Source organism: Hyaena hyaena, unplaced genomic scaffold (assembly GCF_003009895.1).
Source record: "Hyaena hyaena isolate Hyena2069 unplaced genomic scaffold, ASM300989v1 scaffold_1570, whole genome shotgun sequence".
NCBI lineage: Eukaryota > Metazoa > Chordata > Mammalia > Carnivora > Hyaenidae > Hyaena > Hyaena hyaena.
In genome coordinates this window covers 25,177-50,645 of record NW_024082206.1, presented here as the reverse complement: position 1 = coordinate 50,645, position 25,469 = coordinate 25,177, and the positions used below count along the sequence as shown (strand labels likewise).

The window sequence follows — 25,469 nt, the reverse complement described above, 5'->3', positions numbered from 1 at the left end:
AAATGTACATAATAATACTGTCCAGTATGATTCATTATTGGATAAGATTATTGGACTCCATTTTATTCATTATCAGTTTCACAAATTGCTCCATACTGATTTTATAATTAGTCAATTTATATCTAATCTTGCATTTTGAATGTACTGCATTGTTCAAACGTATTGTTATTTAAAACTTTTTTTTTTTTTTTTTGTCTTTTGCAGTATACTTTGCCATTATTATGTACTACTGCCGGACAGTTTTTCCGTGGAAAGAGTAGTATTCCATTTTCTATGCTGCAGACACTAATAAAACTAATTGTTTTGATGTTCAGTACACTATTACTTGTTGTGATTAGAGTTCAGGTCATTCAGTCCCAACTTCCAGTATTCACCAGGTATGGAAATTCTGGTTCTTTTTTTTTTTTTTTTTTCATTCTTTTGTTAACTCTTTGATGTTCAGTGATTATAATAGAAGTGTTTCAAAAAGTCTGATTTACATTGAGTTGGGGTTTTTTTATGTTTATTTATTTATTTATTTATTTTGAGAGAGAAAAAAAGAGCACAAGCAGAAGAGGAGCAGAGAGAGAGGAAGAAAGAATTCCAAGCAGGCTCTATGTCATCAGTGCAGAGCCTGACACAGGGCTCGATCTCATGAACCATGAGATCATGATCTGAGCTGAAATCAAGAGTTGGCTGCTTAACTGACTGAGCCACTCAGGCACCCCTACATTGAGGTTTTTTAACAGCTTTATTGTATAACTAATGCTTTTAAAAAACTTGTATGTATATATTTATAATGTACAAATTAGTAAATTTTGACATATTGAGTACCCTCATGAAACCACCAAATGAAAATAATGATTTTAACCTAATGATGTAATTATTTTAACTTAATTGGTTGCTAAGTGATAAGTCGTCTATAATTTAGGTGATTTTTGTCTACTTTTTCTATTAATTATTGAGAGCAGGATGTTGATATCTCTGACTATAATCACAGATTTGTCTATTTCTCCTTGTAGTTTTTATACTTCATGTGTTTAATTTTTTTTTTTAATGTTTTTACATATTTCTAAGAGAGAGACAGCGTGAGCATGGAAGAGTCAGAGAGAGAGGGAGCTCAGAATCTGAAACAGGCTCCAGGCTCTGAGCTAGCTGTCAGCACAGAGCCCAACGCAGTGCCCGAACCCACAAACTGAGATCATGACCTGAGCCGAAGTCAGATGCTTAACCGACTGAGCCACCCAGGCACCCCTTAAGGTTTTTTTTTTCAACATTTATTCATTTTTGAGAGAGAGAGACAGAGTGCAACTGGGGGAAGGACAGAGAGAGAGGGAGACACAGAATCCAAAGCAGGCTCCAGGCTTTGAGCTTTCAGCACAGAGCCTGACACGGGGCTCAAACCCACGAGCAGTGAGATCATGACCTGAGTCAAAGTCAGATGCTCAACGGACTGAGCCATCCAGTTACCTCTACTTCATGTGTATTAAAGCTCTATTTTCAAGTGTATAACATGTAGGATTATACTGTCCTCTTGATGAATTGATCCCTTTACCTTTATTAATGAGTTTCTTTATCCTTGGTGGTAATCTTTATTCAAAAATCCACTTTATCTTTTGTTAGAGTTACGTGGTTTATCTTTTTCCATCCTTGCTTTTTATCTATCAATATCTTGTTATTGTTTTTTTTGTTTTTTGTTCTTTTAATTTGAGAGAGGCAGAGCAGGAGAGGGGCTGAGAAAGAGGGAGAAAGAGAATCCCAAACAGGCTCCATGCTGTCAGCACAGAGCCCAGTACAGGGGAGACTGTACAAACCATGAGACCATGACCTGAGCTGAAATCAAGAGTCAAACACTGAGCCACCAAGACACCGCTATCAGTATCTTTAAAGTTGATATCTTTTGGCTGCATATAGTTGGGTCTTCCTTTTGTTTGGTCAGATAATTTGTTTTTTAAATAAGGTGTTTGGTCTATTTACATAATTTAATGTGATTTTCATATTGTACCATTTTTCTTTGTGACTAAAGGACTTTTTTTTAACCTATCTTGACCTGTAGGTCTGCTGATGCCAAGTTGTTTTAGCTTTTGTATATAAAAGTATATTTTACCTTTGTTTTTGAAGAATATTTTCACTGAGTTTAGAATTCCATACTGTTTTGCATTTAGGACTCTAAAATGTTGCTCTGCTAGTTTCTAGCTTGCATTGTTTTCGCTAGGAAAACCCGTCATCTTTATTATGCTTCTGCATATAATGTGTCTTTTTCTCTACACCTGCTTTTATTATTTTCTCTTTGTCATTGTTTCTGTTTTTATTTTCTTTAATTGAGATGTAACTGATATATATACTGTATGAGTTCTAGATATACAGTGTCATGATTTAGAATATATATATATATATATACATATATATATATCGAGAAATGATTATCACAATAAGTTTACTTAACTTCCATCTATCACCACACATAATTACAGGAAATATTTCTCTTGTGATGAGAACCATTAAGATCTGCTTTCTTTGCCACTTTCAAATATACAGTACAGCATCATAAACTGTAGTCCTCATGCTGCACGTTACTGCCCAGGACATACTTATCTTACAGTAAACTTTGGGTGAAGGTGGTCAAATGATACAAGTTTCTAGTTACTGTTCTGTTTATCTTCATTTGTCTTGTTTAGGTTAATAGAGCTTAGAATCTGTAGGTTTTACTTGATGTAAATTTTGGAAATGTTTTAGCCATTACTTCTTAAAATACTTTTCTATTCTTCTTCAAGAACCCCAAATTACATGTGAATTAGGCCTTTTGAAGTTGTCATACTAATGCTCTGATTATTCCTTTCCCAAAACTGTTTTCTCCCTGTTTTCATTTTGTTTCTTCTGCTTTGTGTTTAAGTTCACTAATCTTTTTTATGCAATGTCTAGTCTGCCTTTAATTTTTTCTAGTTCTTTTTCATTTTAGACATTGTTTTCATCTCTAAAAGTTCTGTTTAAGCCTTTTCTATATGTTTCATCCCTTTAATGTCCTCGTCTACTAATTTTCTTGAGTGTGTTATTTCTTAGAGTGAATAATTTTTCTCTTCATTGAATAATTTTTCTCTTCATTATATGTTTCTACTTTTTCACATGCCCAGCAATTTTTTAGTAGATGCCACATGTGAGTTTTACTTTAATATATTCCTATAAATATTTTAGAGCTTTATTCTGGGATGCATTTAAGTTGTTTGAGAAATGTTTCATCTTCTAGTCTTGCTCTTGAGCTTTCTTATATGAGACCCCAGCAGCAGCATTTATGATAGGGCTAATTTTCTTCCACTACTGATTCTGTCTGATAAACTGTGACTTATGTGGATTTTCATTCTGGCTGCTGAGGAATTATTCCTAGCTCTGTATGGTATTTGAGAATTTTTATCTAATTCTTTTGCGAGGTACTTTCCTAACTGTATTATTTTTTCCTAGGGCTACTGTAACAAATTGCCAGAAACTGGGTAGCTTAAAGCAGCAGAAATGTATTCTCTCACAGTGGTAAAGGCCAAAGTCCAAATGGTGTCAGGCACAGTTGGTTCCTTCTGAAGACTCTCAGGAAGAATCTGTTTCATGCTTCTTTGCTAGTAGCTTCTAGTGTTTGCTAGCAGTCTTTGGTGTGTTGGTGTGTTACTGTATCACTGCAGTCATTATACATTAGATTTAAGGCTCACCCTAATCTGCTATGACCTCATCCTAACTTCACTAATTACATTGACAAAGAACCTATTTCAGAGGCGCCTGGGTGTCTCAGTGGTTGTGTCCGACTTCGGCTCAGGTCATGATCTCATGGTTCATGGGTTCGAGCCCTGTGTCGGGCTCTGTGCTGACGGCTAGCTCAGAGCCTGGAGCCTGTTTCGGATTCTGTGTCTCCCTCTCTCTCTGACGTTCCCCTGTTCACACTGTCTCTCTCTCTCTCTCTCAGAAGTAAATAAAATATTTTTTAAAAAAGTTTTTTTTTTAAAAAGAACCTATTTCCAAATAAGGAAAATATCTGAGGTTCTGGGTAGACAGGAATGTTTGAGAGATGTGGTTTAACCCACTACACTGACCTTAAGTATTTCCTCACATATATATGCCGATCAGTTCTCATCAGTAATACAAACTGGAGAGAGACCCTCTATAGATCTGAGTTCTCTTTCTCAGCAGTTTTCTTCTCCCTGGTATTCTCCCCACGGACTTTATCACCATGGGCTCCTAGGTAGGAATCCCACTTCCATCTTCACAACTCAGGGATACTCCTAGGCTCCACTGGGTTCCCCCTGACTGCTTCACAGACTAAAAACTTTATCCAAGTATTGAACTTCCCAGGTAGAGTTTCCCTCATTTTTTTTTTCCTTCTCTCAGGTATCACTGTCTTTCTTGGCCTGATACTGATATCTTGTCCAGTTCTTCACTCCTTTAAGACTAGAAGTAAAAGTTATTGAATTTAACAGTCTACATATCTTGTTTTCCTGCTCTAACATTTAGCATTTTCCCATTTCACCTTATTCAGGTAAAACTTAAAATGAAATTTATAGGGGCACCTGGTTGGCTCAGTCAGTTAAGCATCTAATTCTCCATTTTGACTCAGATCATGATCTCACAGTTTATGGGATCAAATGCTGCATTGGGCTCTGCGCTGACAGTGCAGAGCCTGCTTGGGATTCTCATTCATTCATTCTCTCTCTCTCTCTCTCTCTCTCTCTCTCTCCTTCCCTTCTCCCTCCCCCTCCCTATCTCACACTGTCTCTCAAACAAATAAAAAGTAAAATGAAATTTATACTAGTTCCTTATCCAATTTTATTTAAGTGACTAACATTACATGCAATATCTTTTTTAACAGAAGACCAAAATCTTGCTCGGGTACTGTCCATGATAATGCATTGCTGGCCCTGGTTAGGATAAAATTTTATTCAGATAATTCTCTTACATTCTTTTTAACATTTCCACGTAATTATTCCTTTCAGTAGCATTTGTTTCTTTAAAGAATAATTGCTTTCTAACTTCATGAATTTTTACTTCTGAGTCTAGCCACGATAAACTGAACCAACTGTTTTAAATAGTAAAATATGGGAAAGAGATTGAATTGTAAATATATATTTTATATTTCCTTCTTTACCCTCATGTTCAGTTATTGTTTTTATTATTCCTTTTAGAGAATTTGCATCAACTGTTTTTCATCTCTGTTTCATCTCCATTCAAATATGAAAGTTTTAAAAATGATATTATTTCTTCAAATCATATTTACTTTTTCTCAGCCTTTTAAATTTTTAGGAAGACCAAGTCAAATACATGGTAGATGTTTTTTTTAATTAACCTATTCATTTTAAAATAAAAAATTGGGTTTTTTAAAGACTATATGTTAACAAAACCAATAAAATTTTGAATGTAGCCTAAAGAAATGAATATCTGATGTCATTCATTTTAAATATACTTAAATGATTTGACTGTGACTTGACTTAATTTGCAGGAAGCAGACTGAATTAATGAAATGTATATGTAATATATTATGCCCTGGACAAATATAGGATATAAGCAAACCCTAAGAGACTCTTAACTATAGAGAACAAACTGAATGAAGGTTGATGGAGGGAGGCGGGTGGGAGATATTGGGTGATGGTTATTAAGGAGGGCCACTTGAGATGAGCACTGGGTGTTATATGTAATTGATGAATCACTAAATTCTGCACAGAAACCACATATGTTTTACCATATATGTTAACTAGAATTTAAATAAATGCTGGAAAAAAAGTATAAGCTTATGTTAGTATATACTGAGAGAAAAAGAATACAAACAAAATGTTATATGGGCAAATACAGTTACTTTTCTATACTGGAAATTTGGTTTCAGCTTTCTTTTTTTTAATTTTTTTTAATTTATTTTTTTTTGGTTTCAGCTTTCTAAAAGTCTAAGCAAAGAGGAAAATCTCATGGGTGATATAGTTTTTTCTGTCCATGACAAAAGAAAAACAGTAATTCTTTCAAGGAAGTATAATTTTTATTAGCATTTAGTGCTGAAAGAAGCATCTATCTCATGCAGAAGGAAACATTGATCAGTGTTCTCAGAAGCACTCATATAACACCTACAACAATAAAATGCTTCTTTTTGCTTTTAATCGGGAAATTTAGTGAAAGCTCTTCTGCAGAGTACACATGTCTGAATTATTCTAGTAGTAAATTAGAAATAGGTAACCTAGTTGCCCTTCAAACTGTTTTTCATAGTTACTCAACTAGATATTTCATAAAGGTTAGACACTTTGAACTCCAGTGAGGATGAGGTATTCATAATAAATATTTTGTCATTTTAAGTGAGATTACATATGAAATACTGCTCTTTTTGGTATTTTATTTATATGTTACATAATTTTGTGTTTGAAACGTGTTTTGGATTAAATAACTTTTTTTCAATCTTTATACAGGTTTGATAACCCAGCTGCTGTAAGCCCAACTCCTACAAGGCAACTAACTTTTAACTACCTCCTTCCATTGAATGCTTGGCTTCTATTAAATCCTTCAGAACTCTGCTGTGATTGGACCATGGGAACAATACCACTTATAGAGTCATTTCTAGATATTCGAAATCTTGCCACATTTACTTTCTTTTGCTTTTTGGGGGCTTTGGGGGTATTCAGTCTCAGATACCCTGGTGATTCCTCCAAGACTGTTTTAATGGTAAGAAAACTTTAATAATTTTTCAGATGATATAACATTCACTTGATTTAGAGACCACCTTTAATTTGTCAAAGCATCTTCTTCAGAAACAGTATTTTTGTATATTCAGCATCACCCTAATTTATTAATATATTTTAGGTTATCCTAATATATAACAGCATTTCAGATGCAGGCATATATATATTCAGTATGTAAAATAAAAACTGGTTATGAATTTCCCTAATTGGTAGGAACTCTGATATCATGAAGCATCGCTTTTGGCATCATTATCTTCTGTTTCTTTATACAAGTAGATTATTCACTTCTTTTGAGGAAATTGATCGTATTATATACTTTGTTTTCTTGACACAGAGAAGAGTGTCACGTAAGATAGACAGCTAGAAACATATACCCTTTAGTTCTCATTAGTAAGACTTTCATTATTCTGTGAGATATTTTTTACGGTGTTCAGAGGACTCTGATTATTTACAAAGTCGTCTTATTCAGAGATGTATTTCTTTGTAAATTTCTTTTCTGTCACTTCTAACAATTTTGCTTTTTCTTCCTTTTAGTTTTTGAAGACAATAATAAGCTTTAATGTTTTCTTGAGCATTTGCTATATGCCAGAAAGTGTTTTTAATGCTTTACAAATACATCATACCTGGCTGTAGTCACCAGGTTAATTTAGTCATTCCGTAAAAGCTTTTTGTTGTTATCTGTGTTCCAGGCAGCATTTTAGGCACTGAGAATATGATAAAAAATAAATACAAGGCCCTGATTACCAGGGAACTGACATTTTGGAAAAATTGAAGTTAATCTGTGATATATAGAGAAGATTGAAAGGAAATAGGGTTTGGGAGAAAGATCATTTTTACTATTATTTTTTAATCTGTTGAGTTTCATCCTAGTGGAGAATTTGAATAGTACCTGGAGTTCAGAGGACATGCCTAAGCTGCACATAAAAATTTGATTGATTAGCATAGAGATAGTAATTGAAACCAGAATGTGATTAATATAGTCTATGGGGGGAGGTTATAGAGGTTTTTCAACTGGGGTTTTGTCACTTTTCTCAAAGATCGTAACCAGCTATTACTATTCTAGATGCATAGAAGATAATTCATACACATAATTAATGCCTTAGCGTATTTGGTCTTAATTCTTCCTGAGTAGATATTTGAAGGGGCTAGATAGAGTGAAAAGAAAAGAAACCTACAACTAATTCTTAAAAAAAAAAAAAAAACCCTCCTATATTTAAGGGTACTTGGGTGCCTTAGTCTGTTAAGCATCCGACTCTTGATCTCGGTGCAGGTTTTGTTCTCAGGGTCCTGAGTTCAAGCCCTATGTCGTGCTCCACACTGGGTGCAGAGCCTGCTTAAAACAAATCAGTCAAAGAAAGATATCGTATGATTTCACTCATATGTAGAATTTGAGAACCTTAACAGATGAACATAAGGGAAGGGAAGGAGAAATAAGATAAAGACAGAGGAGATAGCAAACCATAAGAGACTCTTAAATACAGAGAGCAAACTGAGGGTTGATGGTGGGGGCTGTTAAATGGGTGACGGGCATTAAGGAGGGCACTTTTTGGGATGATCACAGGGAGTCATGTAAGAGATGAATCATTGGGTTCTACTCTGAAGCCATGCCTACACTGTATGTTAACTAACTTGAGAAAAAAAATAGAAATAAATAAAAAAAATAAGAAAGCTTCTATATTTAGATATTGTGTAGAGAAGAATGAACCAAAGTAGGAGATAGACCAAGTGGACAGAAAGGTAAGCAAATGTTTCAAGAAAGATGGAATGATTATCACTAACAGATGCTGTGAAGCAGAAAAGTGAGATCAGTTATATTTGACCTCTTTTAGGTGTATTAGTTACTTAAATTTATTTCTGTGGAGAAATTTGATTAGGAGATGAAGACCTGAAGATTCCTACTGTAGACAATCTGTAGGGTAACTCAACTTTGAATATCTTACAAAATGAGCAAACTTGAATTGATTACTACCTAAGTGAGAGAATACTATGCCAGCTTCAAGCATAATAGACTAATAATCTCATGTAGAGCTTGGAGGAAGCATGAAGTTCTATATTTAGTGTACCTTCAGAAGTAGGAGAATCACTTTCATTGGAGTACTCAGTTGGCTGACTTTTAGAAGCAGGGTATATCATTAAATAGTTGATTTGCAAAAACATACTCCTTGATTTGAACTGTTGATTAAGTGGGATTAAAACCAGGTACTTGTTACCTTGGCTATAAAAGTGCTTTCCTCAGAGTGTGGGAACTTGTTTTACACCTGAAGGACATAATGAATGGGGAAGGTAACTAAAATGTATGTTGTCAAAGGAGATATATAAGGTTGGGGAGACAAGAGCATATTTGAAGATGGATAGGAACCATACAGTGATTAGAAGGTGGCTAAGTAAATGAAGGGATGGCTAATTGTGAGATTTGTGAGGATCAAGGGCAATGTAGATAGAGGTCAGGTTTGGCTTGAGATAGATGGAGACACCTCTTAACGTCGCAGAATAGGTGGAAATACACATGAATATGGACATTGGTAGGTATAGGAGCAGGCAATTGAAGGGATTCTTGTCTTATGGCTTTAGTTTTCTCTCTAACTTTGGAAGTACAGTCGCCTGCTAAAAGTGATGTGGATCAAAAGGTTGAGTAAAGTAATCAAGATTCAAAATATAGGAGAGTGGGAGGGAGCCTAACAAAAAAGCCTAGAAATTCCGAATAGTCTTAAGAATCAGTTTGAAGTTGATGATCATGAATTTATGATGATACTAATCTATTCTCCTTTGAGACTGTCTCTAGTAGTACTTTGTTGCTCAGGTAAATACTGACAAAGCAGATATATGGTAGAACACATTCCAAAACTGAGGTTCTGCTAAAAGAAAGGAAAAACAAGGAAGGTTGGGTGAATTTAAAGTTTTGGCAAATAATGATTTATGTAATGTAAGCTGAATAAAAAAGAAGTGCTAATGAAGTAAGCATAGATTTATATAAATTTTATGTGTATAAAAAAGGAACCATTGTGACCTTAGGTATAACTAACTGCCTTAAGATAGTCCCAAACACGTTATTTTTTATGGTGATATTTTCTGAAGATCTATGGAAGGGATTGGGTAGAGGAGTACCTGCCAAGTACCAGATACCATGTTAAGCACTTATTAAATAAAATGTCACATGTATCCCAACAGTATAAGCAGTTATTAATCCTTATTTATGAAGAAACACTGGCAACGTAATTGAGTCATTTATCTTATGTTACATAGGAAGTAAGAAGTAAAAGAGATTTGTTCCAAACTCTTTGAGCTTCCACTACCACCTTTTCTTTGTTTCTTTTTTTTTTTTTTTTTTAATATGTTTTTACTTTTGAGAGACAGAGTGCAAGTGGGGGAGAGGCAGAGAGAGAGAGACACAGAATCTGAAGCAGGCTCCAGGCTCTGAGCTGTCAACACAGAGCCCCACATGGGGCTGGAACCAACAAACCTGATCATCACCTGAGCTGAAGTCAGATGCTTAACCATCTGAGCCAGCCAGGCGTCCCTAACACCTTTTCTTTTAAAGAGAGTTTTACATTACTGAAGAAGGAACTTATGGTGGCCATAGTTACCTAGGTTGGCGTATACCAGTAGAGAACATATTAGAACTTTTGATTAAGTTGATCATTAAAGGCATTCCTTATCAAAGAACCGGTAGGTTTTTTTGTGAAATTGCTTTTTGTGTATGTAGCTTATGCATCATAACCAATACAGCTTTGGATGAATATAACACTTTTAATTCTTTTAAATAAAATTGCTATAGGGAAGCCATGAATTATTTTTAAAAAATGTTTGTTTTTAGAAAAGGACTACAGAGTTAGGAATATTTCCATTTCACAGCTAGCTGGTTGTTTTATCAAGCACTCTTGGGAAATGGATAGTGAATTATGTACTCTTAATATTTTACCTTTTTGGTCAAAAACCACTAAAATTCCAGGTCTATAAATTAGCATGATACTGAGCAGTTTGGTAGTACTTTAGAGTTATTTCCTCATTACAGGTCATTAATTTGTGATATACGGAGAAAGTATGTTTTTCAGTGTATGTACATCTCTATATTTTACTAACGAAGTATAATAAAGAAAATACAGTCTTCTCAAACTTCTGAAGCTGAAGGAACAATTTGCATAGTTATTCAATTAGATACTATAAAACAAATTAGAGTAACAGTGTGGAAGCATATATCCATAGAAACAGATGTCCTAATAACAACCAACTTCGTTTCACAAGTTATTTGTGTGTTAGCTGTTTGTATCCTACTTTTTTAATGGCTTTATAATCTGGAAACCATATGTTAACTCATTTTCAAAATGGCAAAAACAATCTAAGAATTTTTATGATGTTTTATTTCAATGTACAGTGTTACATTTTTAGAAATTCTTGTAGAATAAAAGACTACTGTTTAATACGGGCATTTTACATATATATATGTATATATATGTATGTATACACACACAGACACACACACACTAAGCCTCTGTTAAATGTAGATGATCCGTCAGAATGTTATGCAAAGTAGTGCTGGGGTACAAAAGTAGTACCCTGCTGTCTTGTGTGAAGTACACCTTACGTCATTCCTTCAATTTCCAATATGATGTGCATAGTTAACAGTAGTAAAATTATAAGAACTAGCAAGCTTGGTTTTGTTTCGTTAAAACTTGTTAACATCTTTCACTATCAGTTTATTTTTACCACACATATATGTTAGATGTATAAATATAATTGTCTTATTTTAGATATACTCCCCCAAAATATTTTTTTTATCTAATTAGATGAGCCCTGGTTATAAGTTCCAGCTTGATCTCACTTTGGTGACATACATCCTGATGTCTGTTATTACCATCCCTAAGTTGCCTTCCTCGTGTTTAAGTTAGTATTGTTTACAGTATTATTCAAATGGTCCACCAGTACACTATTCAAATTATATGATGAAATATTTGGATTTAACTGCTGAATGTTCACATACTTCTTTAGTGAAATATCTTATTTTTCTTTGTAGGCACTTTGTCTAATGGCATTACCATTTATTCCTGCATCAAACCTTTTCTTCCCAGTTGGATTTGTTGTTGCTGAGCGAGTATTATATGTTCCTAGCATGGGGTTCTGTATTTTGGTGGCCCATGGATGGCAGAAAATATCAAACAAAAGGTGAATTAAAGTATTAGTTCATTTAATGCTTACTAACTATAGAATTAAGTGTGATACATTTAAGTATTTAAAATGTTTAGTTTTGTAAGTCATACTTTTATGCCTTTTTATTTTTCATCGTGATCATCTCATTTTTCTGTAATTCAGGTTAAGAAAGCTCCATGGCATCTACCTCATCCTATGTTCTTTCTCTTATTTATATCATTTTGTTGTAAGCCTGAGACATAGCACACTTTGAGTTAGACCCAAATGAAAACAAGGATATTATTGAGACTTAAGTTACAAATTACCATTTCCACTTCCATATGCAGTGAACTATGATATAACCTTCTTACTTAAATGAGTCATATTGATTTAATATATATAAAATGCATATAGTAAGCAATCTGTAATTTGATATCATCACTCTTCATCATAACTACCATGTCCTAGTGGCCTCAAACTAACAATTAAGGAACAGAGTATTCACACTGTATATATGCAAGAAATGGTCACTGACTCTGCTTTCTCACGTCCTAGTCATCGTTCAATACACAGAATTCTGACTTCGCTCTGTATCATTTCATCCTAGTAACTAAATCCAGTCAGTGCTTGTATTTAAAAGTTCTTTCCCTGGCATCTGTTTAAAGTCTTTCTCCTAATTCTCTTACATGTCTATTCATCTCTGCTCAGTCTCTTCTCAGATTCTTATTGTTATAACTGCTCTTTAAATATTTATTTCTCAGAGTTTTATTCACAGCCATTTTTTTCTCACACTGCATATTCTCTCTGGATGATCTCATCTATGTCTACAATTTTTGCTAACATCTACCAAGCCTTTTCTCTTAACTTCTACCCATGTATCAAGTTATAGTGACTACCAGTTTTTGAGTGCTTACCAGGTGCCAAGAGCCATGATAGACCTTTTAGATTTGTTTTCTCATTTAATCTAACATTCCTTGGGGCACCTGGGTGGTTTAGTCGATTAAGCATCCGACTTTGGCTCAGGTCATGATCTTACGGTTCGTGGGTTCGAGCTCCACGTCGGGCTCTGTGCTGACAGCTCAGAGCCTGGAGCCTGCCTCAGATTCTGTGTCTCCCTCTCTCTCTAACCCTCCCCTGCTCGCTCACTCTCTCTCTCTCTCTCTCTCTCAGAAATAAATTTTTAAAAAAGCATTTAAAACTTTTTTTTAAAAGTCTAACATTCCTTAACTCTGTTATGCACATTTGAAAATTGAAGCTCATACAGGTTACTGAACCAGATTACCTTAAGAGCACACAACTAGTAAACCGTAGAGTCTTGATTTACATTTACATCTTACTGCTTCCAGTATCCATGTTCTTTATGATCCATGTATTCTTATTCTGATTAAGTGGATCTGTCAAAATAAAAGAAGTTAAACTGTGTTACTGAGACAAAAACATAGACTCGAGAACATTAGTAATGAATGTGAGTATAGGGATTATTGAAGTATAACCTTTTTATACGTGAGGAATTGAGTCCCAAATAATTAGCCTAAAGCTATATATAAGTAATTTGTACCTATTACATAAAGAGTTAGTTTTACTATGACTTATCATAAGTAACTCTAGCTTTAGAATGTAAAAATATTCGAAGAATGTCATGATAATCTGTGGTATAGATGCAGTCTCGGTAAGCCACAATATTTTAAAATACATCCAGTGATAAAAGTGACCCTTGATAAACACAACTAAGAGTGTTCAAGTTGTGGGGTACCTGGGTGGCTCAGTTGATTGGGCGTCCAACTTCAGGTCAGGTCATGATCTCACAATTTGTGGGTTCAAGCCTCTCGTAGGGCTCTGTGCTGACAGCTCAGAGCCTGGAGCCTGCTTCCAATTCTGTGTTTCCCTCTCTTTTTGCCCTGCCCCTGCTCATGCTGTGTCTCCGTCTCTCTCAAAAATAAATAAAACGTTAAAAAAAATGTAAAAAAGAATGTTCAAGTTGTAAGTAAAGGGCCCAAAAGGAAAGTTAATACTTAAAAGTTGGTTTATCAGTTTATCATTATCTAAACAGAATTTTTGAAATAGAGACAGGTTGTGGAATATTTAATATAATTGAAGACTGAAGTAGAAGGTAGTGTGCATAATTTCGTTGCTATTGCCTTTGAAGTTGAATGATTATTAGAATGATCCTCATTCCTTAGAATAAACTCAAACATGATATTTGGGGATATTTAACATTTCTTACCTCTATTCTGAAAGGTAAAATGCTTCTGGTGATATAGACAATGTTGTTTTTCTTTTTCTTTTTTCCTCTTAAACAGTGTATTAAAAAAGCTATCTTGGGTTTGTCTGTCTATGGTGATATTCACTCATGCCTTAAAAACACTCCACAGAAATTGGGATTGGGAGTCTGAATATACATTGTTTATGTCAGCCTTGAAGGTAAAGTATTACCCAGAATAACAGGAAAGTATGTCATTAATGATACGTAACATGTTTACATTTAAATTGACAGTTAACTATTTTAAGTACTTCACTAAAAGATTAATAAAAATTTGTTCTTTATATAATATATAATGTAACCAGTGCTCTGAATAGTACTTAGTTGGATGTCTACATCATACATGGATAATTTCCTAAATACTATACAGTTGTTAGAAGCTCAAATGCTAATAAAATGTTTAAGAATACCATAGAGGAGCCTAGGCGGCTCAGTTGGTTAAGTGTTCGACTTTGGCTCAGGTCATGATCCCATAGCTTTTGAGGTCAAGCCCCACATCAGGCTCTGTGCTGACAACTCAGCCTGCTTTGGATTCTGTGTCTCCCTCTCTCTTTACCTCTCCCTTGCTCACGCTCTATTTCTCTTCCTCAAAAATAAACATTAAAAAAATTCTTAAATAAGAATATTATATATATTTATATATAGTTCAGTAGTTCTGAAGGTGCACTTTTTTAAAATTTTTACCTCTAACATCTCTAAAACCAGAATAAATCTTACAGTGAGAGGCATCTTAACAATTAGTAGCTTTTTTTTTCCTTAATGGTAAGTCTTAGAATTGATAGCATCTTAGATTCAATGAAATAAAATGCATAACAAAAAATGTCACCTTACTGTGTGGAAGATAACCAGTGGTTACAATATGGTAGTTAAGAGAGGAACTGGCAGAAAGGAGTGATAAAACATTTCTGTGGGATGGACAACATCTGAGAATAAAGTCTTTTTAAAAATCATAAAATATGTCTTTTGTGAAAGTTAAAAGCATTGACTTTGTTTTTCAGCTGTTTCTCTTCAAATCTATAAATTTCTAAATTCTTTTTGACTATTTGTGTAGTGTCCATTGCCTGACTTTACTAGAATACTGCCTCATTCCAGTAGTCAATGTGACTGCTTGATTTGACATCAGTTTAGTATCACATGACTATCCTTTAGTCTCAGTAACTCCATTCTTTCCTCTAGCTCAGAAGTTTATAAATAGACCTCATTACCATTCTTAATCTGCACTCCGGAAATACCAATGGATCCCCATAATTTTCAAGAATTTTGCTTATTTAAGCCAAGACAATCTCAAAACCACAGCCGTAGTCACTGAAGCTAGTTCCTTGGCCAGGTACCATCCTCTTCCTGCCGGAACACCATCCCCATCATCAGTGAACTCCGAAAGCACAGATCAATTTAGAACTTTAATCCCAGGGTTCCTGTTACCATAATAGATCATATAAATAACTTTATAATAAGTCTAAAAAATAAATGGTGCAGTGTTAAATATATTCTTATGTTCACATACCTTCTCTCCTAAAAGAATGTAAATAGAGCAGGAGTTTTCAAACAGCACTGTGGCTTGTTTTTTGGTTTTCGTTTTAGTAAACTCTGTGTCCAGTGTGGGACTTGAACTCACAACCCTGAGATTAGGAGTTCATTCTCTACTGTTTGAGCCAGTTAGCACCCCGTGCTGCTTTGATCAAATAAAAGTTTTAGTAAAATTCTAATATAAAATATGAAATCAGACTGCTGTGGTTTTAGTATATTAATGTTAAAAGGAAAGGGAGAGTAAATTTGGTGAAGCCGTGTTCATTTGGCTCCTTTCTCATCTCCAGGTATACCTCCAACAAACACTCCATTTCTAATAATATACCAAACAAATATCTGTGTTAATTGGAGATATATCTGAATCTATCTATCTATCTATCTATCTATCTATCTACAAACACACAAATTTTTCTCTTTTGGGAGAAAGTCTAAATTACTTTTTCAAGTTTTATTGAGTTATAATTGACATATAACTTTGTATTAGTTTAAGGTGTACAACATAATGATTTGATTTATAGATATATTACAAAATAATTACTGCAATAAGTTAACATCTATTACCTCACAATTACAACCTTTTTCTTTTAATGAGAATTTTGAAGATATACTCTCTTAGCAGCTTTCAAATATACATTACAGCATTGTTAACTATAGTCACCATGTTGTACTTGGCATCCATAGAACTTATTTATCTTGTAACTGAAAGTCTGTTCCTTTGACCACCTTCACCCATTCATGGATATCTCTAGAATACTCCATTCCTAGTGGTATACCAAATAAATATCTGTGTTAATTCGAGTTGTATTTTTTTAATTGTAACTAATTTCTATCTATGCTTATGTATTTAAGGTAAATAAAAATAATGCCAAATTATGGAATAATGTGGGTCATGCTCTAGAAAATGAAAAGAACTTTGAGAGAGCTTTGAAATATTTCTTACAGGCTACTCATGTACAGCCAGGTAAGCACTATTAATTAATAAAACTATTTGAATAGTTTCTTTTTAAAACTTGAATTATATTTGGGGAGTATAGAGTTTTATTTTCAAACTTTATTCCGGGTGACTTGAACACTACAGCGCTCGATGCTGGCTTATTTTGAGTTGGATTATATGTTAGAGCTACTTAGACATTTAAAGAATTTTTTTTTTTTGACATAGAGTTGTCGGGTGGTACCGATAAACAATTTTGGTGGAGTGTACCGTTGTCAGGTACAAGCACTCAGTTTTGAAATAAATTTTCCCCTCACTGTTGGTTGTCACTTTTTGCCTTTTTTGAGATACTTGCTGATACTCCCTTTAGTGTAACTTCTCTTCCATATTCTCAAAATTGCTGTTTCTAATAAGCCATAGGCTAAGACAACAGGTAAACCAGTTTATCTGAGATTCTTTCCCTCCCTCTCTTTGCCCCTCCATTGTACGTATATAAAGTACTTGAAAAAAAATATGTCAAGTTAGAAACATTGAATTTGGTATTTAGAGACAGCTTGTTCTTTTCTTTCTTTGTGTTCTTCATAGATGTAATAGATGAAATGGCATGTATGTATAGGTATCTCATGTATGGCAAGAGTCATTTTTTTATCCATGTTAGACATACACAAATAGATTCATAAAAGACTGGAGATAAGGGCTATCAGGACTAGATGTAAAAATTTGGAGTAACAAGTATATAGATATTCAAAACCTTGGAATAGTTGAGCACATAAACAGGGATTCATAACATTTTAAAATTACTTTAAAAAAATAAAATATTGAGTCTGAAGGCTTTTCTTGCTTAGCCAGAATAAGAATATAAACTATGCAGTGGTCTGAGAAGGTGACAAGCATGTTGTGTTAGAGGAAAAAGTGTAATTTGTTTTGTTTCGATGGTTACAGGTGTTTTAAAAAATTCCAATTCACAAAGATAAAATTTTTACAAATGGAATTACAGCGTCTATAAACATCTTTACAAGACATGGATAGATTTTTGTCAAGGAACACTAGAGTTCTGTGAAATTTGTTTTGATTTCATTTTTATGTCCAAATCTTTGAAACTGTTTATCTGAAAAAAAATCATGGACTCATATTTCAACGTTGATGTTGTCAATATGGAAATGATTTTAAAGAGTATTTAGAAGTTTTCAGGTGTTTATAAATTTACCTCTTTAAATGAATTGACAGATAATTTTGTAGATAGGAAGTACTGGAAAGCAACATAAATGCCAGGGACTATCAGTGTGAAAATGCTTATTAGCTTCATTGTTGGTGGAAAAAGAATGATTAGACACAAAGTTGCTGAGTACTTCCCAGTTCTCATTTACATTGAATTAAAGATAGACTGCGAGATTCGTGCTATTGGTTTGGATGGCACACTCATAATAGCAGGATTGTTCGTTGAAATACTGTAGCTCTTTATAAGTCATTTAAACGTCATTGCTTTTTATATCTTGTATGCTTTCCTAATCCTTTTTGTTTGTTTGCTTTTCAAATTTACTCCAATAATGGTAATTTCCTTCTCTGGAATCTTAAAACTTTGTAACTTATAAGAAATTGCTTAGAAATTTTGTCTTTCATTTTATTAGCTGTGTTGTAGGATATCTAATTGCTATCTTAGTTCTTTGAGAAAATAGGGCTACCTTATTCTAGTGTCTGAAGTCTGCACTGATGACAATTGTCTCCTTGCCATAGTTTTAAGAACCTGTTTTCAGTGGGTATTAATTTGCCTTGTCTTTCATCCAAGTGGATAACCTCTTTCTTTTATTTTTTTTTCATTAAAACAATTTTTTTTTTTTTTTTAGTGTTTATTTTTGAGAGAAGATAGAGTGTGAAAGGGGGAAGTGCAGAGAGAGAGAGAGAGGGAGGGAGACACAGAATATGAAGCAGACTCCAGGCTGTGAACTGTCAGGACAGAACCCAATGTGGGACTCAAACCCATGAGCCATGAGGTTATGACTTGAGCCAAAGTCTGACGCTTAACTGACTGAGCCACCCAGGTGCCCCAAGCTATTTCTTTTCTAAGATTGATTGGGATGATGTCAGTAGCATTGTAAATACTTCACTGATAATTTTGTTTATCTAAACTACCAGTTTCTTTGTTCTTTCCTTAAATTATTACTTCATAATATTTTAAGGTTCTTAGTTTTTCCTAAGTAACTTTCTAATCTCTATAGTAATAGGTACAGATTTGAGGAGCCTGGGTAGCTCAGTCAGTTGAGCATCTGACTTTGGCTCAGGTCATGATCTCACAGTTCAGAGGTTGGAGCCCCACAGTTTTGGAAACTGCTTTGCATTCTCTGTCTCCTTCTTTCTCTGCCCCTCCCCTCCTTATGTTCTTTCTCTCTCAAATAAACATTTTTTAAAAAGAATTTAAAAAATAAAAATTTTTAAACTTAAAAATATATAAAAATAAATTATATAGATTTATTTGACTTTAAAAAATGAGCTATATAGGGGCGCCTGGGTTGGCTTAGTCGGTTAAGCGTCCGACTTTCGCTTAGGTCATGATCTCGCTGTTCGTTGGTTCGAGCCCCGCGTCGGGCTCTGTGCTGACTGCCAGCTCAGAGCCTGGAGCCTGTTTCGGATTCTGTGACGCCCTCTCTCTGTGACCCTCCCCTGCTCACGCTGTCTCTCTCTCTCTCCTAGAAATAAATTAAAAAAAAAAAAATTAAAAAAAAAAAGAGCTATATAAGAGCAAGGACTACCTACTCTATTTTTATATGCACTTGGTAATGCAGTGAATTTCAGCCTTGGTTCTACATCAGAACCTCCTTTGAAACCTTTTAAAAACATTTTCATAGGTCCTGTTTCTATAGATTCTATTTTGATAGAGCTAGGTGGTGCTGAGGTTATATGACTTTTTAAAAGTACATAGGTATCCTGATTTGCAGCCAGAATTGGGAATGGTTTGCCTAAGCAATTTTTTTCCCTTTTTTCCCCCCTTTCCTTCTCCTGAAACCCCTTGGAATCAGCAATACATCAAAAAACAAAAAATCGACCCTTTCCTCCCAATCTTGTCCCTTACCTCTTTAACCAAATTTGTACTGCATGTGACATTTTCTGCACAGTGTGCACAGTAACCGGCCTAAAACATAATGTAACAAGATTTTAGGACTGTTACTCTCCTCCTAAGGGAATCCCTAAGATAAATGTGCTTGGCCCCTGTGTGTCCTAGAAGGTACAATCAGAAAACAAACACAGTTGCAAAATCATGGTTTCACAGACAAGTAGTAATCATAATGTGAAACCTTGTCCTGTCTGCTAGAGATTCATGTTCAATAAATACTGTTTGTCTGATTTAAGATCTTCTCCCTTCTATCTTTATTCCAAATCTTTGACATATTTACTGGGAAAGGTGTCCTAAAACTAGTGTGCAATGGGCCCTAATATCTTTCTTATTTAAGTAGCTTATTTTCTCTTTCCCTGAAAAAAATTTGCTGTGGGTTTGATTCTCCATATCAGAAAATTAGAAGTTTCTGACACACTGGTAGTAACACAACCTTTTAAAAAGTTATAAGTATTTTATGTAGGATGGGCTACTGCATCTTAAGTGGTGCTAGAGAATCCTGATCTTTTATTATACTTGCATTCTGACCACATTCACAAAATTTTTAAAAACAAAATTGCAAAATTTTTTCAGTCTCTTTGCCCTATCCCACCATGCATGTATATTTGTTAGTTATAACATTGGAAATAATTTTAGAAATCATGATCTTTTTCACTTGTAGATCTTTTTACTTTTAGAGTTGAGCCATACAATTTGAGTGAATTCCTGAGCTATCCAATCAAGGAAATGAAAGCAAGCCTTAGTATAGTATAGTAAAATCTACTGAAGAGAAATGATAGAAATTTCTTTATTACCTCTATATCTCCCCTCTCACGTCTTAGCCTTTCAGGATCCATTCAAATAGTTTTTTCATGTTATATATGCATTTTCTATCCTTAGAGTACTTTATGACATAATTTTCTAGTATACCATTGATCATTCTGCGTTAGAACTTTAAGGAGGATGCAGGACCTGTTCCTCGCTTTTGCATTTTTTGGCCTGTGTTTTGTTAGAAACATTTGGTTTACTTTGAATACTATTTAGTATATTTCCCAACAAATGATTTTTTTAAAATTTTAGATGATATTGGTGCTCACATGAATGTAGGAAGAACTTATAAAAATTTAAATAGAACCAAAGAAGCTGAAGAATCTTATATGATGGCTAAGTCCCTGATGCCCCAAGTAAGTTGTCATAATTTATTCCTATTGTGTCATATCTACTAGATGTGCATATTGAATAGAATTACCTAGATTATCTTTTCTTCAATTTGCTAATGTAAATGTAAAGTGTTCGATAAATAATTTATTACTACAAGCTTTCATTTAAATTCTGGTTAACATACAGTGTGGTATTAGTTTCAGCTGTACAATATAATGATTCAGCACTTTCATACAAGTGCACTTCTTAATCCCCATTCCCTATTTCACCCATCTCCCTCCCGTCCTTCCCCATCTTCCCTCTTACCAAACTATCAGTTTGTTCTCTGTATTTAAGAGTCTGTTCTTGGTTTGACGCTCTTTTCTTTTCCCCCTTTACTTATTTGTTTTCTTTCTTAAATTCCACATATGAGTGAAACCATATAGTAGTTGTCTTTCTCTGACTTATTTTGCTTAGCATAGTACTACAAGTTTTATAAAGGATTATATTTACTTTTATAGTTCACTTAATTAAAAAAAAACTTTCTAGGGGAGCCTCGGTGGCTCAGTTGGTTAAGCATCCAACTCTTGCGTTTGGCTCAGGTCATGATCTCACAGTTGGTTAGGTTGAGCCCCGCATTGGGCTCTGCACTTGATATTGTGGAGCTTGCTCGGGATTCTCTATTTCTGCCCCTCCCACATGCTTGCACGCTCTCTCTCTGTCAAAAAGAAAATAAACTTTAAAAAGAAAAAGGTTAAACTTTTCTATGTAAAAAATTTTTAGGGGCACCTGGGTGGCTTAGTCGGTTAAGTGTCTGACTTCCGCTTAGGTCATGATCTCGCGGTTCGTGGGTTCAAGCCCCTCATCAGGCTCTGTGCTGACTGCCTGCTCGGAGCCTGGAGCCTGTTTCAGAGTCTGTCACTCCCTCTCTCTCTGACCCTCCCCTGCTCACGCTGTCTCTCTCTCTCTCTCCTAGAAATAAATGAAACATTAAAAAAATTTTTTTAGAAATTTAGGAATTTTAGATATTCTGAATGATTACAAGTTATCAGTGAGTTGAATGAGTTTAAGTGAAGAAATTTTTATATATATGCATTAGCATTAAATGCAACATTATTCCTATCAAAAGATAAATGAATAAAACAATAATAAAATGAGGGGATACACCTTTTGCTATATTATGTTCAGTTGTTACAATAACAGAGGCACAAAATTTATTGGTATTACAGTATAGCATGAAAATTGGAAAGTCAGATCGATCTCTCATCAGAAAAGATAGTTTGAGTTTGCAGGACACCTGGGTGGCTCTGTTGATTAAGTGTCCGATTTTGGCTCAGGTCATAACTTGAAGTTTGTGAGTGAGTTCAAGCCCTGTGTGGGGCTCTGTGCTGACACCCTCAGAGCCTAGAGCCTGCTATAGATTATGTGTCTCCCTCTCTCACTGCCCTTCCCCCACTCATGCTTTCTCTCTCTTTCTCTCAAAAATAATTAAACATTTAAAAACCTGCACTGCAGGGGCGCCTGGGTGGCTCAGTCGGTTAAGCAGCCAACTTTGGCTCAGGTCATGATCTCGTGATTCATGAGTTTGAGCCTTGTGTCGGGCTCAGGGCTGACAGCTCAGAGCCTAGAGCCTGCTTCAGATTCTGTGTCTCCCTCTCTCTCTGCCCTTCCCCTGCTTACGCTATGTCTCTCTGTCTCTCAAAAATAAATAAACATTAAAAAAAAAAACGTTTTTAAAAACCTGCACTACTGTTTTCTCGATGGTAGTATATATTAGTATTATATTAATAGTTATATTAAAATGATTAGATATAGTTTGAGAAATGTTTTAAAAGCAGTTGGACCACATGATCTCTTAAGCATTGTTTCAGTCCTAAAATTGTAAAGTTAAACTGTGTTCAATATAGTCTTTTATCAGATATAATTTATTTTCATTGAAAATTTGTGTCTTTATATATTTTATAACCTTTACTTTACCTGAATAATCAGTTAATATGAGACTTTTATTTCCTAATTCTACCAGACAAGTGAGGCTTTAGTAGGAGTCTTAACAAAATTAACCGTCCTATTGTCACAACCAGGAAATAAGTTGCCAACAACATGGAAGTTGATATGGTGTAATAAATACACTAGAGGAAAGAGACCTGAGTTCTTTCTATTCCTTGTCTGATACAAATAAGCTAACAGACCTTAGCCTCTAAAGTTTAAATTTATGGGATTTTATAAAATGCATATAAAAAAAAAAAGCTAACAATACTCCGTTGACCTAGCATGAATGAAAAAATACTCTGTCTTTTAATACCACAAAGTATTCATTACTTTATTAACGTTTTGTAAATACTGCAGGTGCTTTCACATTTTTGACTTATTTTAATATAATAGTAAAACTGGTTCCATAACCTTTTATGTCATGCATATTTTAAGTAAGCTAAGAGGAATACTTATTTTTTATTTTTATTTGGTACTGAGATAATCAAGTTATGTTTTCCCTGAATAGATCATTCCTGGTAAAAAATATGCAGCCAGAATTGCGCCTAACCACTTAAATGTTTATATTAATCTGGCCAATCTGATCAGAGCAAATGAGTCCCGCCTGGAAGAAGCAGATCAGCTATACCGACAAGCAATAAGCATGAGACCCGACTTCAAGCAGGCTTATATTAGCAGGTATCATGGTTTCCTTTACACTGTCAGTATAGAGACTTGAAGCTGCATCTGCATGTACATTTTGACTGTCTGAACTAAATTCCCTTCCTTTTTTCTTTTAGTAATCTTAGTTGGCAACCAAGAGCGTAGAAGCATAGCCTACTTTATACTTAAAATAAAATTTAATTGATTTGGTTTGAAATTGCCTTTAACCTGTCATAACAAACTAAGGTTTTATATGAAAGAAAGAGTAGAAGCTTCTTAGTTTCATTTGCTTCTTATTGTCACATTCATTCTTAATTAAACACCTGAAACTTATATTTTCTAATAATTCTAATATCTAACTTTCAAGAGCTTTCTTAAATACTGACAACTAGCTAGTTATTATGCCTTTTATTTACCACAAAGAAACTTTTTAGTTGTCAGTACAAAAACATGTCTCACATGTTAGAGAGAACTTAATATATTTTCCAATGTAGGGATTATCATTTGTATTATACTTGAGGAAAATTGTTTTTTAAACTGCTTTGTCCCCTGGCCCAGAAACCTAATCATAATTTTAACATTGTTCCTATAGGGAAAATGCATTCAGAATGAAATAAGTTTTTGAGATAAAATATGTTCATAAATTGGAGGCTATCTTTGTTCACTCTTACACAGTAGTTGTTGAAAATAGCTAAGTTTAGTGGGGTTGCATATATAAATAGAATCTGTCGTGTGTTAATCTATGAAGAATTATTCAATAGTCTGCATTAAAAAGTAACATCTTGGACAGATAGTGATTCCAGAAGTTGTTTTAATTGAGACTATTAGTCATTCATTTGATTTCATTCCTATGCTGATACTTAAAGGAAATAATAGTATCATAATAAAAATATTCTCATATTGCTGTTTAGATTTATTTGCACACATGTACTTAAGCAAAATGACTTTTAAAGCTCTAGCAGAAAATAGAACCATATTAGAAAGATTTGTTAAACGGTTTTCAAACTGTGATCTTCAGTTCCAGATGTGTTCCTCAAAGGTATCTGCAGGTGGCACCAGTGCTCTCCAGCCTGCCTACTAGTCTGCTCTCTTAAAACATTCGCTTTTTTGTTGTTTTGGGGAGTTTTTTCTATTGTTTTAATCAATGGCCATCTTACATTGTAGAATATTAAATTAATATAAGAAGAGGAAAAATTTTCATTCTGTTTTTTATAAATGAGACTTCTGTCATAGCTTTGAGTACTAGAATTACCCCATCACTACCATACTTATTTTCCTTCTTCAAATGCTATTACTTGGTCCCCTGGAAACTTAATCTCTCATTCTTGGCACTGTCATTTTTGTGATGTAGTCTGGTCTGTCTTCTTTCAAGATGTAATTAAAGAATATATTTTTTCTGTCCCCCTCTCTTGGATACCTCCCCATATCTTACCCTTTAAAGTCAGTTATGCTTTTTCTTTCTTTAATAATATTTGGAAACCTAACAAACCAAATTTGCGAAACTAGTGAGTTCAGGTTTGAGGACATTTTCAGATAGTTATTTTCAATAGAAAACTTTAAAAGCTTGGGTTAAAAGGAAAGCTGTGAATATGTGGAAAGTTTGAAACTTATGAAAAATAATGTCTGCAAATTGACATGGTAATGTTGTGAGTAAAGCTTGTGTTTGTTTTTTCCATAGAGGAGAATTGCTTTTAAAAATGAATAAGCCTCTTAAAGCAAAAGAAGCATATCTTAAAGCACTGGAGCTGGACAGAAATAATGCAGATCTTTGGTACAACTTGGCGATTGTTCATATTGAACTTAAAGAACCAAATGAAGCCCTAAAAAATTTTAATCGTGCTTTAGAACTAAATCCAAAGCATAAGCTAGCATTATTCAATTCTGCTATATTAATGCAAGAATCAGGTATGTTTTCTTAAAATATTTCTATGTTTAAACACATTGTAGTCTGAAATATAATGAAATCTGAACTTGAATTACATTATGTGTAGCAGATGTTTTATGAATAGTTTATATCAAAACTGTGCATAAATATAAGAATGTTTAGAATACTTGAAGTTTTCAAGTAATATGCCCTAACACAATTGTTAGTTCTTT

At 34.2% G+C, this 25,469-nt stretch overlaps 1 protein-coding gene across 4 annotated transcripts in view; it reads left to right on the top strand.

Annotated features, from left to right (window-relative positions):
* Positions 1-25,469, top strand: part of TMTC3 (transmembrane O-mannosyltransferase targeting cadherins 3) — a 61,699-nt gene that overhangs the window by 21,754 nt on the left and 14,476 nt on the right. For all 4 annotated transcript variants that reach the window (XR_005526929.1, XM_039224241.1, XM_039224242.1 and 1 more), the window contains exons 6-13: positions 205-377; positions 6,402-6,654; positions 11,683-11,831; positions 14,096-14,216; positions 16,432-16,543; positions 20,682-20,785; positions 23,239-23,408; positions 25,051-25,277. Coding sequence is in view for 3 of the 4 variants with exons in the window: in XM_039224241.1 (XP_039080172.1) it covers positions 205-377; positions 6,402-6,654; positions 11,683-11,831; positions 14,096-14,216; positions 16,432-16,543; positions 20,682-20,785; positions 23,239-23,408; positions 25,051-25,277 (1,309 nt within the window). In the remaining variant the exon portion in view is untranslated. The remainder of the gene's footprint in view (positions 1-204; positions 378-6,401; positions 6,655-11,682; positions 11,832-14,095; positions 14,217-16,431; positions 16,544-20,681; positions 20,786-23,238; positions 23,409-25,050; positions 25,278-25,469) is intronic.